This window comes from Gavia stellata, unplaced genomic scaffold (assembly GCF_030936135.1).
Source record: "Gavia stellata isolate bGavSte3 unplaced genomic scaffold, bGavSte3.hap2 HAP2_SCAFFOLD_105, whole genome shotgun sequence".
Classification (NCBI taxonomy): Eukaryota; Metazoa; Chordata; class Aves; order Gaviiformes; family Gaviidae; genus Gavia; species Gavia stellata.
Window position 1 is genome coordinate 130,439 of NW_026776931.1, and position 14,981 is coordinate 145,419.

Here is a 14,981-nt window from a genome sequence, read left to right on the forward strand (position 1 = left end):
GCCTGCTAAGGGTTTGCAGTTGCAAAGTCAAACAAGATTTCAAACTGGCTTCGACTGTACCCCTAGACTGTGAGTAAGTGCATAGCAGAGTTGGTAAGACAGGGCAGTGCTGCTGTGGAGAATTGCAGCCTTGATTTTCCAGGGGAGGGCGATTCAGCTTTCAAAAGCTTACAGGACCATGGATTCACAGCAGCGTGAGCAGCCAGCTTCTGCCTAGCAGCCCTCTTTCCTTGCTTTCCCCCCCCCACCCCGTTTGGCCTGACGCTGCATTCAACTTTGCTGCGAGGTCCCACTTTGGGGTCCTAGAGCGCAGTTGAAGGGGCAGCACGTGCTGAAGTGCTTTGAGTCAAGCTTTGTACAGGATGCACCGTCCCAGGTTGTCCCTGGAGAAGGGGCTCAGCACACAACATGTGTGTATGTGAATGGCAAGAGGCAGCTTTCTCTCTCAAAGGTCACGGTTGTCTCTGCGAGGCCAAATCCTTGTTGCTTTAGCCTTGTCTTCGCACACCTGGAGAAGTCCCTTCCCCAGGCGCTGCTGTGCAGGCAGTCCCAGTGCCCCTCACCGGCAACGGAGCTGGGAAGGCTGCCTGTGCTTGCTTTTGGGGGGATTGATTCCTTGGGCTCTTATTTACATTGCTGCTGATCTGCTCCTTAGCGATGACAATGACTTGAAAATTATTTCCTTTTACTTCCCTCAAATGCCTCCAATTGTTGAAGTTTTCTTTTTTTTTATCCCCCTGCTGATCTGAACTCCTTGCGTCCTCCTCTGTCTACCTGGCATCTGGAAGGGAGAGATAAGTCAGTATGGCATGCCCAGACTTAATAAGGCACGCAGATTTCAATTGGATTTACAATGCCTTTGTTAGAGGAGTGTGGCCAAAACAACAACAAAAAAAAGTAAATAGGATTCTTTATTTGCTAATGCAGTTTCTGAGGATCTAAACAGTCCAGGATGTGAAGTACCCAGCTAATAGGTGCTTTGAATTCACATGGACTGCCCATAGCTTTTATTTTAGAGGGCTTAGGCTGCAAGGTTGAGTACAAAATTGCTAATTCTGAAGGACTTGCTGAAGATGAAACGCATTCCTGAAATGTGATCTTCCAGTCTGTAGGTCGTTTGCTGCAGTTCCTTTCCTGGTATTTTACCTTCCAAATATGAGAAGCAAAAGCCCTTCTGCAATATCCAGTGTGAATATTTGAGATACCCAGAATAAAAGATACTTCTTTATTCTTTTTCTACCTTGGATGTGACAGCGTCTGTTACTGCAACCTTAAACCCCAGCCAAACAGGCGGTTGGTAGGCGCTGGGTGTTAGCTGTTGTGCTAAAGCTGTAGCTCTGTGTCTGTGCCTCGTCTGGCTGCTGTAGGTCCCTTGCAGGCTTGGAGAGGATGGGTATGGGAGCAGGAAATCCTCAAGGGCAGAGGAATGCGAATCTTGTCTGGTTGAGGGGGTTTGCTGCTGTGTGCAAATCCTAAATTGTCTGCTTGCTGCTTCAACAATTATAAAAATACCAAACGAGATAAAAGCACTGAGTGGAAAAAAGATCAGGAGAGCAAGTGAGTGATAAGAGGCAGAGCTTTTATCAACTGGTCACTAAGAGCTGCTGGAGGTAATGGCTCCTGGCCCTACTAAACAGTTTTACCACTGCTTTCAGCAGGGGGCAAGGTGATACTTCCAGCCCAGCTATGCCACACTGTAGATCTGGAGATCGATCTGCTCAACCCTACAGCAGAATGATTTTGGTGATTGGATTCACCTCCCTACTGCTTAAATGCCAGACAGCTTGAGGGGGGGTGTCTGTCTGGCTCTTTTCTGAGCAAGCCAATGACTGGGAATGGCAGAGCTGAGTTTGCTCTGGTCGGGATGTCTGACCTGCCTCAGGGAGGCGTGCTAGCAAGGCAGCAAGTCGCTTATTCTGGAGACTGTACAAAATAGAGGTGATGAAGAAATCAGTCATGCAGCGGAGAGGAAGCAAAGCTGTTTGCTGCCTCCCCTGAGGCTAGGAGGAGATGTAAAGGGAAATTGAGATTAGATACAGGAAGAACTCTCTTTAAGCCTAGGGCAGAGCTGGAACAGGCTGCTGAGGGCAGGGGTGGAGTTGTTAGTGCTTTCAAGTACTTGTCAAACATCTCTTGAGTAGTGTGGGTACAGAGCTGAGCCAGTTCTGGGGTGGGGAGGTGGATCAGATAACCTTTTAAGGGTGTGTGTCCCCAGCTTTGTCTCCATAATGCTATGGGAAGGGGTGGGAGATACACCTGTACCCTACACTCAGCTGATATAAACCAATTATTGTGTCCAACTTGTTTAGTATTTCACCAGACTGACTCTTGATCGTGCATGTGGCAAAGTCCTTCTGAAAATGTACCTGAGCATCCCCTGCCAAGCTTCAAGGAGGTCACTGCATTGCTGGGATTGGAGTTGGCCCTGTGGCACAACTGAGTTCTTAGTGGTGCCTTTAATAGTCTGCAGTGATGATCAAGGCAGGTTCTTGTTACTGCTGTAATCCCGTACATGAAATGACTCTATTTTGGTGCCTCAGAATCCAAGTGTCAGATGATTTTGTCTGGATCTGCCAGCTTGCTGGGAAAGCAGGTGACTCAAGGGGGTTGTTCCTTCTTTGCGAGTTAGCAGCCCTGTTCAAGTCGTGCTACTGGACTGAAAGGTCATTAAGGCAAAAAGGACTATTATATTATTGAATGCTCCTGTTAGAGTCCTAGAAAACAGCAGCTTTCCTTCTGCCGTGGGGATGGTACTAAACGGACTGTGCTGAGATTGCTTCTTTCCCTGCAGGATTACTTCCACCAGCTCACCTGCATCACGGAAAGGGAAAAGTTCGTTGTGCCGATCCGAGCTATAGGTGCCCGAGCCATCCTGGACTTCCCTGACCAGCTGAACTTCGGTGTCTGTCCAGTCAAGTACAGCACCCAGAAAACACTGCTGGTTCGCAACATCGGGAACCGGGAGGCCCGCTACCGCATGAGCACTCAGAGGTAAAGGAACTCAACATCTTGCTTGTGCAAAATACTGTTGCGTGATAATAGATTTGGTAAGCAGTAACAAAAAAGAACCAGAGCATCTGAGCTGCTGTATTGCAGGCATAGCTGGAACTGGGCAGGACGTGTGGGTCTGGCAGTTGCTTACAGTGTTTTAAGCATGATACAACCTTCGATAAAACTCGGCAAGCTGCAGGGAAGTTTTCATACTGCGGTGGTGTCTCCAGCACAGCCTCTCACAAGACCAATTCTGTTAGTTTGAAAGAACAAGTAAAGGAAGGCAACCTGACCGCCCTTGGGCTGTATGGGATAGTGCGTGGCAGATGACAGCTCTAGGAGCTCAGTTCATGTAGACCAAATGCAGCGTTAGGAAATGACCAGCTATGAGCTGGTGGAAGAGACATTGAAGAGTTGATCAGCAGCTGTGTCTCTATTGGCAAGTAATTCTGAGCAATTGGAGATCAGTCGATCAAAGCTGAGGGTACTGAGGTCCTGACAGTAACACTGTGTGGTCCAGGAACTTTGTTTTCCGGTAGGTTTGGTCTGGTCCCTGGGAGCAAATATTCTTACGTAGAATGAGCTCTTCAGTGGAGACGAGCAGACACGGGCTTCAAGACTGCACTACAGCCCCCAAGCAGAACGCTACTGAGGGCACAGGCAAAAGATGCAGCAACTCTGTGGTGCAGGGGTTGGGGGCATTTTCTCCTAGAGCTTTATCTCTCCTAGGTTTCCTGGAGAGTGCTAGAATGTTAGTAGCTAGCTTGCAACCTGCTGATGGTAAGTAAGTACCTTCTGAAACGGTTGCATACCACTGTCAGCCAAATACACCCGTGCTCTGGGAGGCCACAAGCACAGGGTATTCCGGTGGTCCCCTATCAAATGCCTGATGTGAATGGTGTTGCAGTCAGCCTGTGCTGTTCCTTTTGGTCTCAGAAGGCAGTCACCGGTTTTGGGGTTTGCTGAATTGGAGAGGGTAATGCGTTTTTGACACTGCATCTGCAAGGAAACCAGTTCAGTTGGTTGATAATGAGCTGAGAGTTGTTTGGTCCCAGAGGTCTCGGTGTAGGAGCTGAGGTCAAGAATGCAGCAAAGACCCACTGTCTGACTTGGTGCACCTGAGTAGCCTCAATTTCTTCCCCACGAAAGCAGGGCTCGAAAGAAGACTTTTTACTTCTGTCCTGTGAAACGTGAGGGTCCAAGAGGAGCTTCCACCAAAGCCTGGCAAAGCTATTTAAGCAGGCTTCCAGGATGCTATTTCAGCAGGCTGCTGCTTATCGCTGTGGAGAATACATAGGCAGGAACTTGCAAATCGCTGTACAGTTTTCCTCGGGGCTGTCCAGATCTAGTTGTGACCACCAAACTAAATACCCAGTAAAGTCAGGCATGTTTTTGCAGTGTCCTTGCCAACTGCTCTATTGAGTGCAATTTCATCAGCTGTCACTACTTAGGTGAGCAAAGTTCAGCTGGCGCATGGCTCCAGTTGTTCTCATTATTTTGGTGTGCGCATTGCGTCCTCTAATCATGGTAAAACTCTCCAGAACGTGGTTTTAAGGTGACAAATTGACCACCAGCAAAGCACTAAACCCAGTAACTTTTGTTTTCTAAGTGTGGCTGTACAAGAGCCATGAAGCGCAGCTGCCGTTGTGCAGAAGCATGTTTTACCTGACTTAGCCCTAAGCATTAAAGCATCGAGTTTTGTTTCTATCAGCCAAGAGCTGTTTACCTGGTGACAAATCATAACTGCTCATATTAAATCCACAGTATGCCAATACATTTTCATAATTATTTCCAAGACATTGCACAGACTTTGTCTGGTGGGCCAGGCAAACAGTTACCGAGCTTGGAGTACAACCCGGAGTCCCAGATTGCATTGCTTGTGAACAGAGAGAAGACCTCCTGTTAAACTTGCCTTGCTATGCTCCTGTTAATGGCGCTTCATTTCGCTAGGGATTTAATTGTTCAGGCTGTAAATGGGATACTCCTTTTGTGTTTTGTTTCCATGCTGTGGTATCACTCCAGTCTGCATTTGCATTCAGATTTTTCCTGTTGTTCTTTTCTTCTTGGAGCAGCTTTCATTGAAATGCCAATAAAACTTGCCCTTTCTTAGGCTAAACCAGGATGCTTTCAAGGTAAAAAAAAAAAGGATTCTGCAAATTGAACCATAATTAGTCCTGGGTCTTCAAAAAGACTTTTATTCTCTGTCTGATTTCTAGGCTGTGATCTCATTGAAACAGGTATTGCCTTGACATTTGCATCTCTTGAGGTGAGGTTTCTGGGTGGCAGGAAAAGACAGATTCCTGAGGAAATCAGCATCAGGTTGTGCATGTGAATAGCTCTTACCATTTCTGTGCTCTTCACAAGCCGTTCTCTGATGGTATTGCTAGCAGTTGGACTCCTGAGGCTGCAGAGAATCGGACGCAGAGCATGGGGGAGATGAGGTCATTTTATGCCATGGGATCTTCTGAGGGCTGGATCTCTGCAGAAGCGGGAGTCAGTCGCTCTGTTTCTGATCCTGTATGTTGTGTTTGTCTTCTGCTGGCTGTGGTTTGTTTGCTCCTTGCTTGCGCAAGTGAGCTGAAGGGAACTAGACTGCCAAAGGAATACAGTCCCCAAATCTCCCGCAATAGTCCTGATAGCTCTCTTTGCCTTGCAGCCCTTTCTCTGTCGATCCGTCCGTCGGGACTCTTGGAATTGGTGACGCCATGCAAGTGACAGTGGAGTTTCACCCGCTAAAGATGGGGCACCATTCCAGGTCCTTGGTAGTTCACTACGACACAGGTAAGTGCTGGGCGCTGCGTGGTGCACGCTCTCTGCGTCCTTCAAAGCAGAGCCCTTTCTAAGCAGAATAATTTTAAGTTTGCTTTGTGGGCAACTTCTAAAACATTTTTTTCCAAAAGCTCTGCATGTTTCAGTGTTTAGAAGTGAACAGATAAGGGGCAGAGGCTGAGCCCGTCCTTGTTCTGTATGTCCTGTGCACTGGTCCCTCACTGGGGGACCCTGGTGTCAGCATGGTGTTCTGCACCCAGCACCTTCTCGTGACAGTCTTCTGCCATCATTCCCCGTTGTCCCAGCCACCTCAATTCCCTCTCCAGGGGTACCTGCCCTGCCCCAGCTTTACCTTGGATAAAAGTGAAGAGTAGTTGGTGTTGAGGGGGTTGTTAAAGTAGATCCCCTCAAACGGGAATGAGATTTTGGAATGCTGTTTTTCTGGGAGTTGCTGAGTGGAGGAGGGAGAAACCTCGACTCTTCATTGCAGCGTGCGTATGCACGCATGAAATTTTAGTCCATGACAACGCTATGTTTGAAGCGTAATGTGGGGAACACATGTCTCTGTCAGACTCTCTCCAGTGCCTGCTGTCCCTTACACACCTCTGTCCCATGTACTGCTTCTCCATCATCTTGCCACAGACCTTTTTTTCCATGTTGCCCTCTACCCATCTACAGCCCATGCTTCCCAACATCAGGACTAAAGTAGCCAGGAGTTGAGGGCTCTTGGGATTTGGCAGGAAGTGCTCAGTGCCTCCCGAGATAGGTGTAAAATGTATGCTAGGGTACGAGAAGCCAAGATCAGGCCACAGAAATACCGTCAGCTTTGTAAGTCACTTTAAGAGTAAGTGGGGAGAACTCAAGAAAAAGGTGCGACATGTTAAAATGCTTCTGTCGGCCTTGGTTCAGCAGAGGTATCTCGTGATGCTGAACGAGACGCTTTCTCTGTTGCACGTATGCATTTGGTGTGCGTTTTCTCGTGCTTGAAAGAGAGGTTTGTTTTGTCCCTATTCCTGACTGTTGGTCCTGGGGAGCATGATGTCCTAATCCAGGTGACAGTGTGACGCTTTAGTCCAGCAGTGAACATTTTAGTTGTCTCGAGTTTGTAGGGGTTACAAAAATGCTCCTGTATCTTCCAAATGCTCTTTGTGGCTTTATGAGTTGTCACAGCTTTGTTCAATATTTGTCAGTTAATGACATATTCCCAGAGAATGGTTTATGCTCACTCTGAGAAGCTCATGGGATGGGTAGCGCTTTCTTGAAAGAACTACTGAAATTTCAGGTAGAGAAGCACAAAAAAGTGCCTCATTTGTATGCATCTAGAGAATCTATAGGATAAAATTCCGAGGGCTAGGTCTTTCTTTGACTCTTGTTCTTACTGACAAAGAGTACTGGAAAAGTACTACTTTTTCCCTGGAAAAGTACTAGTACTTTTGTGTAATTTCTGACTAAGATGATTATTTCAGGCCCTCAGGTTCCTGTTTTGTGACAAATCATGACAAGTCTTTCCTTATTCACATTTCCCGGGCCATTCGTGCTTTTACAAACCTCTCCCATCTATCTCCCATACGGATTCCTCAACCGAGAAATCTGTTCAGTCTTCATATAGAAGCTGCTCCATACTTCTAATCGTACTTTCTGCCCTTCTCTATTAATTTCAAATGCTTCAGCTAGTTTTTTTGAGATCAGAACTATACCCAATACTTCAAGACCCACGTGGCCATGGGTTTAGACAGTGAGGTGACAGTTTTCACAGTGTTTCTTTTGTAGTAGTTTGTCTTGATCGTTGTGGAGGATTAGCTTGTGTTTCCATAAACCTGAGTTGTGCATGCTCGAAGCACTGTGCCTGTCTCCCATTTCTTGGGTCCTGGCTCATCTGCTTGCCAATGTATGCCGAGGATTCAGCGCAGGGGAAAGGTAATGCTTATAAAGCATGGCCGTCTCTGTAACTCTTCTGAAGTTCAGTGATTTTTATATGCTAAATTGTCCATTCTAGGAGGCAGACTGTCCAGTCCTTGGAAACATTGCTGGTGTTCTCCCAACGTAACTCAGCTCTGGCCACAAATCCCTGCCACTCCAGACTCCCTTAAGAGCAAAGAAATTGAGGATTGTACAGGCATGAAGGCTGAATTCTCCATGTGCAGAGATGAATGACTGACCGTAGAGATCTACTGTTTTAAGGGCGAGTCTTGGCTCATTCCCCAACCCGGCTCCCAGAATGAATGGGATTCTGCTGCGTTGCCTGGCTTAGGATTGAAGGAGTCTGTCCAGCTCTCTCCTTGTGGTGTTGCATGGCAGCCTTTTAAAGGCAGGTCCATCCACTGGCTGCCTTGCTGTAAGCCCTGCAGTGAGGAGAAGGCTCTGCCTTTGCAGAGGGATGGCCTCCAGGCCATGGCTGGGCTGCTGCGCAACCGTCAGTTGGGGCTGGCTCGGAGGCTTTAAGCACCACTCCCTAGAAATGCCATTTCTGGAGAGCATGTCTGATGTTTGCTGTTTGCATCTCACCTGGGAAACACTCACCCACAACAGGAAGAGTGGGCTTGGTAGTGATGTTTGGGCTCGGTTGACTCCCAGGAGTTCGTTGGTTGGGAAGAATGAAGGTTTGAAAGCTCTGGGAATGAGGGAGCCTTTGGTGGGAGTCTGTTCTGGAGGGTGCGATGTCCTCGCTCTGGTCGTTGAATAGCTTGGGAATATTCAGTGTAGACTTGCACCCTCAGGCATAAGCAACAGGATCCAGGCTGAAGAAATGGGCTTGCAGGACTGTAATGGGCGGGCTGGTGCGGACCGTGCCCTACCAGTCTCATTTTGACATATCTTCACAAACAGCAAGTTGAGGGTACTGCTTCTACAACACAGTGAAGTTCTCTTCTGGGTGCCATCCTGCGGTGGGCTGTCACTTCACTTGTTCCTCTGAACCTCCCTTTTCTGCCCACATGCCCCCAGGCATCTTTGCTTGCCAGCAACAAGGGATCCTCAGGAGAGACCCACCACTGGTGGTGTGCCTGCAGGAGACCCTGGTCAAGCTATGACTGTGGTGGGACTCCTCAGAGTCACCTGAATGACTTTGATGCAGAATTCCCCGTGACCTGAGTGGGATGGCAACCCAAAGGCCACCTGGGCACGTCTGAAAAATCTCACTGTAAATGCTGTCACCTTGGGGATAAACCTCTACAAACACATCCAGAAATAAGGTGGTTTAGATGGTGTCCAGGACATCCTTGTGCTGTACACAGGCAGCTATCAGGATGAGATAAATGTGCTGATCCGTGGAACTGCTAATACAGCTAAAAGCTGTAACGCTTTCTTCTGTTACCTGTGGTTTGCTCTGTTCCTGGTACTTCCATCAGCAAGTGAGGTGAGCAAAGACTGCCCTTTGCTTTGTTGCAGGTGAAGATACCCACACGAGCCTTTATGGAGCAGCTGGAGATGTCAACATCAGGCTAGACAGGAACTCCTTGGCAGTTGAGAAGACTTACCTCTCGCTGTCAAACCACGGATCTGTGGTCATCCACAATCGGAGTGAAATCATAGCCCACTTCCAGTGGAAGGCTTTTGCTACACAGGAAGAGGAGGATCAGCGGAAGCTGAGGTGCGTTTGAAAGATTCGCTTCCATAAGATACGCTGCCCAAGGGTAAAACTGACGTGTGGGCTCAGGGGTGTTGGTGCTTTTGAATGGTTGAGGACAAGTAAACCATCCCCAGCATCAGGGTGCATGTCACTGAGCTTCAGGGTACTGGAGCTCAGCACTTCCCATTCCAGTTCCACCCATACTCCAGCTGAGGAAGATGTTTTGGAGAGGAAAGGTTGGTTGCAGTGACTGGATAGTAAATTGGTGGTTTGTGGGAGCACAGACCACTGAGGTCCAGAGATCCCTGGGCTACAGAGGGTCCATGAGGCTGAGGAAAGTGTCAGCACTCGTTACCTGGGACGTAATGTAGCTGCAGATAACATAACTATTACGATAGTCACTGCAGTTTCTTCCGCTCCAGCTTTGATAAGGTGGCAGGCTCCTTTTCCAGCAATGTGCAGGGTAGGGTGAAAGTTGAGGCCACCCTGCTGTAGGGTGTTAATTGCCTTGCGCTGCCCTGGTTTCCAGTACAAGGAGGTATTTGTGCCCTTCCTTCGAGGCTGGGGAGAGTTTGGAGGTGGAGGGTTCTGCAGGGAAGGTAGGGCAGCACAGGACCTGGAAGTGTATTTGGGCTTCAGCCACCCATGTCTTCACGGTGGTGAGAGATGGGGCAGGTTCTTGAAAGGGTGACTTTGCTCAAGCTTTGAAATTCCCATTTCAGGCAGCAGAGAAACACTTGCAGCCCGGGGGGGTGAATTGGAAATGACACGTAAAAGCTTGGGTGATTTAGGGAATCCTTGTGTGACTTTTCAGACTTGGATGGATGTAGGTATATATGAGTTAGTCTGAACCCATAGCTGATCAGGAAACTGCCTTAAAGTGGAGCACTTTCTGAGGGCCTCTGAGCAAATAAAGTGCAACGTAATTAGGTCAGAAATGCCTTGAAGGGCAAAACTAGTTTTCCACTGTTCTCTCTTTAATGACACAGTGTGTGACTTCTGTGCACGCTCAGTGTGTTGAAAGGAAACCTCCTGACCTTCTCTTGATACTTCCCTGGCCCATTCCTTTACCATCTCTTCCCAGCTGCCTGTCTCAGCCTGGACCCTGAGTGTTCCTCTTTCCCCTCAGAAGCAACCAGGTTTCCCCACAGTAGACTTCAACCGGATTTTTTTTTTCTTTTTTTTCCAATTACATTTGATCTCGTGCCAGTTTGTGTCTTAGAGTCTCAGCAGGAGGTTTTGTTCTTCCTTACTTGGAAGTCTTAGGGATGGTCATAGCTCTAAGGCCACTGTCCTGCTGTCAGAGAAGCAGGGATCCCCTGGTGGAAGGCAGTATAGGGAACTGGGAGCAGGCATTGTTTGCTTATCCCCGCTGGTCCAAAAAGGAAGGAAAAAGAGTGATGCTCGTAACCTGCAGCTGAACCCCAGGTGCTTCTCCCCTTGCCAGTGAAGCCCTGCAGTGGGTGCTCCTTGATCTTTATCTGCCTCCCCCGAGCAGCTCTATGGTGGGAAAAGCCAGTTGAGGTTGGTGGATTCTCCATCAGTTGTGGCAGTGGCTTTGAGCCAGGAGGCTCTCTTGAGGGCTGCTAGCTTTCCAAAACCTCTTCTTAACTTGTGTGGAGTAAAACTACCTGCCACGCCAGGGAGCAACAAGTGATCATCTGATCCATTTGGGACCCCATGGCTCGGGGTCAGCCCCTTGCTGAGCTGCTGCTGATGCTGCTGTTCCTCCCCGAGTGCATTGCTGCCCCTGCACTTACCCGGCAGTCTCTGCAAATATGTTGCTTATTGAATTATCTGTTTGGTTTGTCTCTCCCCGTGGCCGCAGGCTGTGTCGCAGGCTGCAGAGGCAGGAAGAGGACAGGACGGATTGCTTCCTCAAGGAGTGCACGGTGGACCCCACTCTCCGAGACCGCCTTTCCCTTCTCTCCCGCACCTTCCGGAACCAGAGGGCAAAGGTGCAAGGAGACTCCATGCTTTTCTCCGATGATATCTTCACCATTGAGCCGATGGTAAGCTGTAGCTGAGAACCTCCCCTCCTCCTCCTCCTGCTCCTCCCTGAATGAGGTCACTTGGCAGATCCTGCATCAGCTGCCTTGATGTGCCGAGAGAAAACGTCAGGTTTCTAGTGATGCTGGGAGAGCTTGTTACAAAAACCACTTCTGAACTGCGGGCTCCTGACAGGCAGCGAGAGCCTGCCTAAAGCTGAGCTACTGCAAGGGCTATAAATAAGTGTTCTTAGAGTGTTCAGAGGTATCGATTATTATATCTAAGGGCACACCTGACGCATACTGTATGGGGAGTAACAAAGGGTATTAGAGCATTGTCAGTTCACATATTGACCTGAAGAATGAAATGGTCCTCTGTGGAAAGGAGGCCAAATTCAGCCCAAGTTTAGTCATGGAAACACCAATCCCTTTGTATAAGCTGGACTTACACCATGTCTGAATCTCCCTTCCAATGGCATCTGTGAGCCTGGACACAAGACTGGCAGGTTTTTTTTGAGTTGTATGGCACATAGGTACAGAAAAATCTTTGCTTTTCTGTTTCTGCAAGCAAAACCCCATGTCCTTCAATCAACCAGAGCTCTGATTCTGAGTATTTGCATGGTCTGAGACGAAGAATGCCTGCTGTCTGAGCAGTGCAAAATCCCTTCTCATCTTGGAGTGAACCCTAGAATAAGCCCAACCTCTTCTTTTTTTAAAATAGGTGAAAGTAATTTTTTTTTTTTTAACCAAGGAAGGGGATCGTGTTCTCTTCTTGGTTACTCCTTTAGCCCATCGAAGGCTGAGAGCCAGCAATGTCAGCACAACTGCAGTTTCACACCACTGTAGCTGACAGCAGCATGGTGTGACCAAGAGACTGTGTCAGAGCAGTAGGAGTATTGTAGAGTGGGAGCTGATGAGCTGAGCATGAAGGGCATCGTGCAGTGCATTAGAGTTGATTTTGGAGTGTGTCCCAGGGCTCCTGCTTCGTTACAGTTGGAGTATGACTCCAGAACTAGCTCAACCCCCCCTTGAGCTCCTGAAGTGCATTAAGGTGAGGTCCAGAAGTCTGGCTGCCCACAGTACTGCGTGCTGGTACTCCATGTAATGATGTACAGACATGAAGTGTAGCCAGGTCCCTTTTCCTTAGACTGGCTGGTACCTCTGAAGAAATCCTGCTTGATTTGCTGGAATTTGGTTGCCAGTTGGGTTGCTTCGTTGTAGCCCTAATTTAACAAAATGCCTCTCCCGGGTGCCAGTAAAGGTAAGGGACTTGGGACAGTTTTTTGCAGCTGCTTCCAGACTCTTTTATAAATGTTGTTGGCAAGTGTTGCTTGCTCCTTGCTCTTCACTGATGCTCTAAATATAGGCTACAGGGCTGTGGTTGAAAACAAGACATGTAACGTTTGAAGATAAATGGTTTTCTGTCTGCTTCTGTTTTAGGAGGGAGATGTCTGGCCAAATTCTTCGGCTGAAATCAAGGTCATCTTTAAACCCCGAGAAGCCAGAGTGTATCAACAAGCGGTCTACTGTGAAATCTCAGGTACAGCTCCTTTCTCCTGCTTCTGTTACCCATGGTGAAGGCGAGGCACAAATAGTCTTCCAGCCCCCTCGGTTCTCATGTAGTTGCTGGGAAGGGTGGGTGGTCAGCAGGTCAGGGCTGGCACATGCCCGCTGTCCCTGCGGTTTCCAGGTGATCTCCTGTCCAAGGCCAGCCCTCGCGATGCCTGGCTACAAGCTTGGATCACTGATCCCAGACCAGCCAAGGCAGTGAAGGGATAAGCTTTCATGCCATGGGTTTGCCAGCATTTGCTCTGCTGCAAGGTGCCTGGAAAGGCCAAAGAATGACACAGCAGAACAGCTTTCGTGGACGAGCACTAAGCCCCTATAGACCGTATACTTCCAAGATGAATCTTTATTACACGGATGCATCATCAGACGCCTGAGGCAGCAGGAGCTGAGTTACAAATGTGCTCCCAGATCCTGGCTCACCTCCCGCTCCCCAGATGCTGTCAGACCTCAGGTGACTGAGCCCCGCTGAGTGCGGGGTGTCTCCGAAAAGACCACTTCTGGCCAGCCTGTGCTTCTCTCCCTGTGTGGGAACTGTCACCTCGTGGCTCGGCATCTATGGTGCATACGGGTAGTGTTGCACAGGCCTTGCTGTACTCAGCAGGGTGAACGTCCTCCCTGGGAATCGGAATCCGAGCAGTCCGCTAGACAAGCTTTATGCCCATCCTGTCTTACGGAAGTGCTGCCAAGTCTTCTTCTGGGAGTGGTTACTGTTGATGTGCGTATGGCCGTTAGCAGGGAGCTTCGCCTTGCTTGGGCTCGTACTTCTCGGCTCCTGTGCTGTTGTCTCTGATTGCATCAGTATAGATGGCAGATTTTTATCTTCAGTTCTGTTTTGTGAGCTTTGTGCCTTCACTGAATGGATTTCAAAGCTCATCTAAGTGTGTGGGAAGAAATTCAGAGATCGTGTTTTAAACTCAGCATCCCGTTTTCAGGGTGCAAACTGATCACTAAATTAGAAACCGGCCCAAGGGCATATGTCCCGAGGGAGGAGAAGGGTCCCGTATCTTCTTCCTGGAGCATCTAGAGCTGGTCCCATCCATCGCGGAGTCAGGGACTAGCATTGAGGCAGGCTGGAAAATCCAGGGCAACAGAGGGAATTACTGTACTGAAACGGCAATCTCTCCCCAGGCCGAGAGGCCAGGCTGCCCCTGCGCATCAAAGGTGAAGGCATAGGGCCCTGGCTCCGCTTCAACTTTGACCAGCTGGACATCGGGAAGGTTTTCATTGGATCAGCCCACAGCTATGAGGTGAGCAGGAGGGGTTCGCAGGGGTTGGGCTGGATCCTCATGGCTCCCGGGGCAACGCTGAGCCTCGTGGACCTGGGGGATTCCTGGCAATTGAGGCAGTTGTGAGCAGGGAATATTTGACATATGAGTCAAGTTTGGGGGGTTTCACAGAATCTGGATACTTTTGGTGGGGTCTGAAAGGTGTATATTTTCGTGAAGCCCTAGTCCCTGCTTTTTGGCAATCTCCATTTGAGATCAGCTGGGAGGCTTCATGCAAAAATCCCCCTTGACACATGAAAGCAGCACTGGGTCAAAAAGATAAGTATTCAGAGGGTTTTGTTTCAGCCCTAGATGCAAAGCACCTTTGTACTCTGGCTCTTAAAAAGCAGCTGGAACAAATTTACTGTGTTTGAACTCAAGTCCCTTGCAAAGAGTTTTCAGTTAAGTGCATCCTACCAATTCCTGGGAGTCAGAGGAAAGCCATCCAGCCTCCTGGCTCCAAGCTGTCCCTAGGAAAGAAATTGGGAGTGCTTCCCCTCGCTGACGAGCCCCTCACCACACTTCGGGCTTGGTGCACCTCTGGCTCTATGAAGAGCAAAGCATTTCTGGAAATGAAGCAAAGGCACTTTCTATATATTTGCCTCCCCCCAATGGTGTCAAGTCTTCTGCAAAAAAAAAGATAGAGCAAGTGAAAGAGGTAGAAGACGAGGCAATACATCATGCCAGACACTTTCAAAACCTTGACTGTGGCAGGGAAGGACAGATTAAGGTGTTTTCTTATGGAAATATTGTGTGCTCTGTGCATTTTTAATGCTGATACTTTATTGATTCTCTCTCTATCAATTTATGATTTTCATTACTTGAGAAAAT

General features: G+C 48.6%; 1 protein-coding gene across 1 annotated transcript in view; it reads left to right on the forward strand.

Moving 5' to 3' along the window:
* The window catches only part of LOC132321533 (hydrocephalus-inducing protein homolog), a 49,026-nt gene that overhangs the window by 16,359 nt on the left and 17,686 nt on the right, over nucleotides 1–14,981 (forward strand). Inside the window, exons 5-10 of the mRNA XM_059835033.1 lie at nucleotides 2,792–2,991; nucleotides 5,648–5,772; nucleotides 9,148–9,349; nucleotides 11,157–11,340; nucleotides 12,757–12,856; nucleotides 14,014–14,132. Of these exons, the coding sequence (XP_059691016.1) occupies nucleotides 2,792–2,991; nucleotides 5,648–5,772; nucleotides 9,148–9,349; nucleotides 11,157–11,340; nucleotides 12,757–12,856; nucleotides 14,014–14,132 (930 nt within the window). The remainder of the gene's footprint in view (nucleotides 1–2,791; nucleotides 2,992–5,647; nucleotides 5,773–9,147; nucleotides 9,350–11,156; nucleotides 11,341–12,756; nucleotides 12,857–14,013; nucleotides 14,133–14,981) is intronic.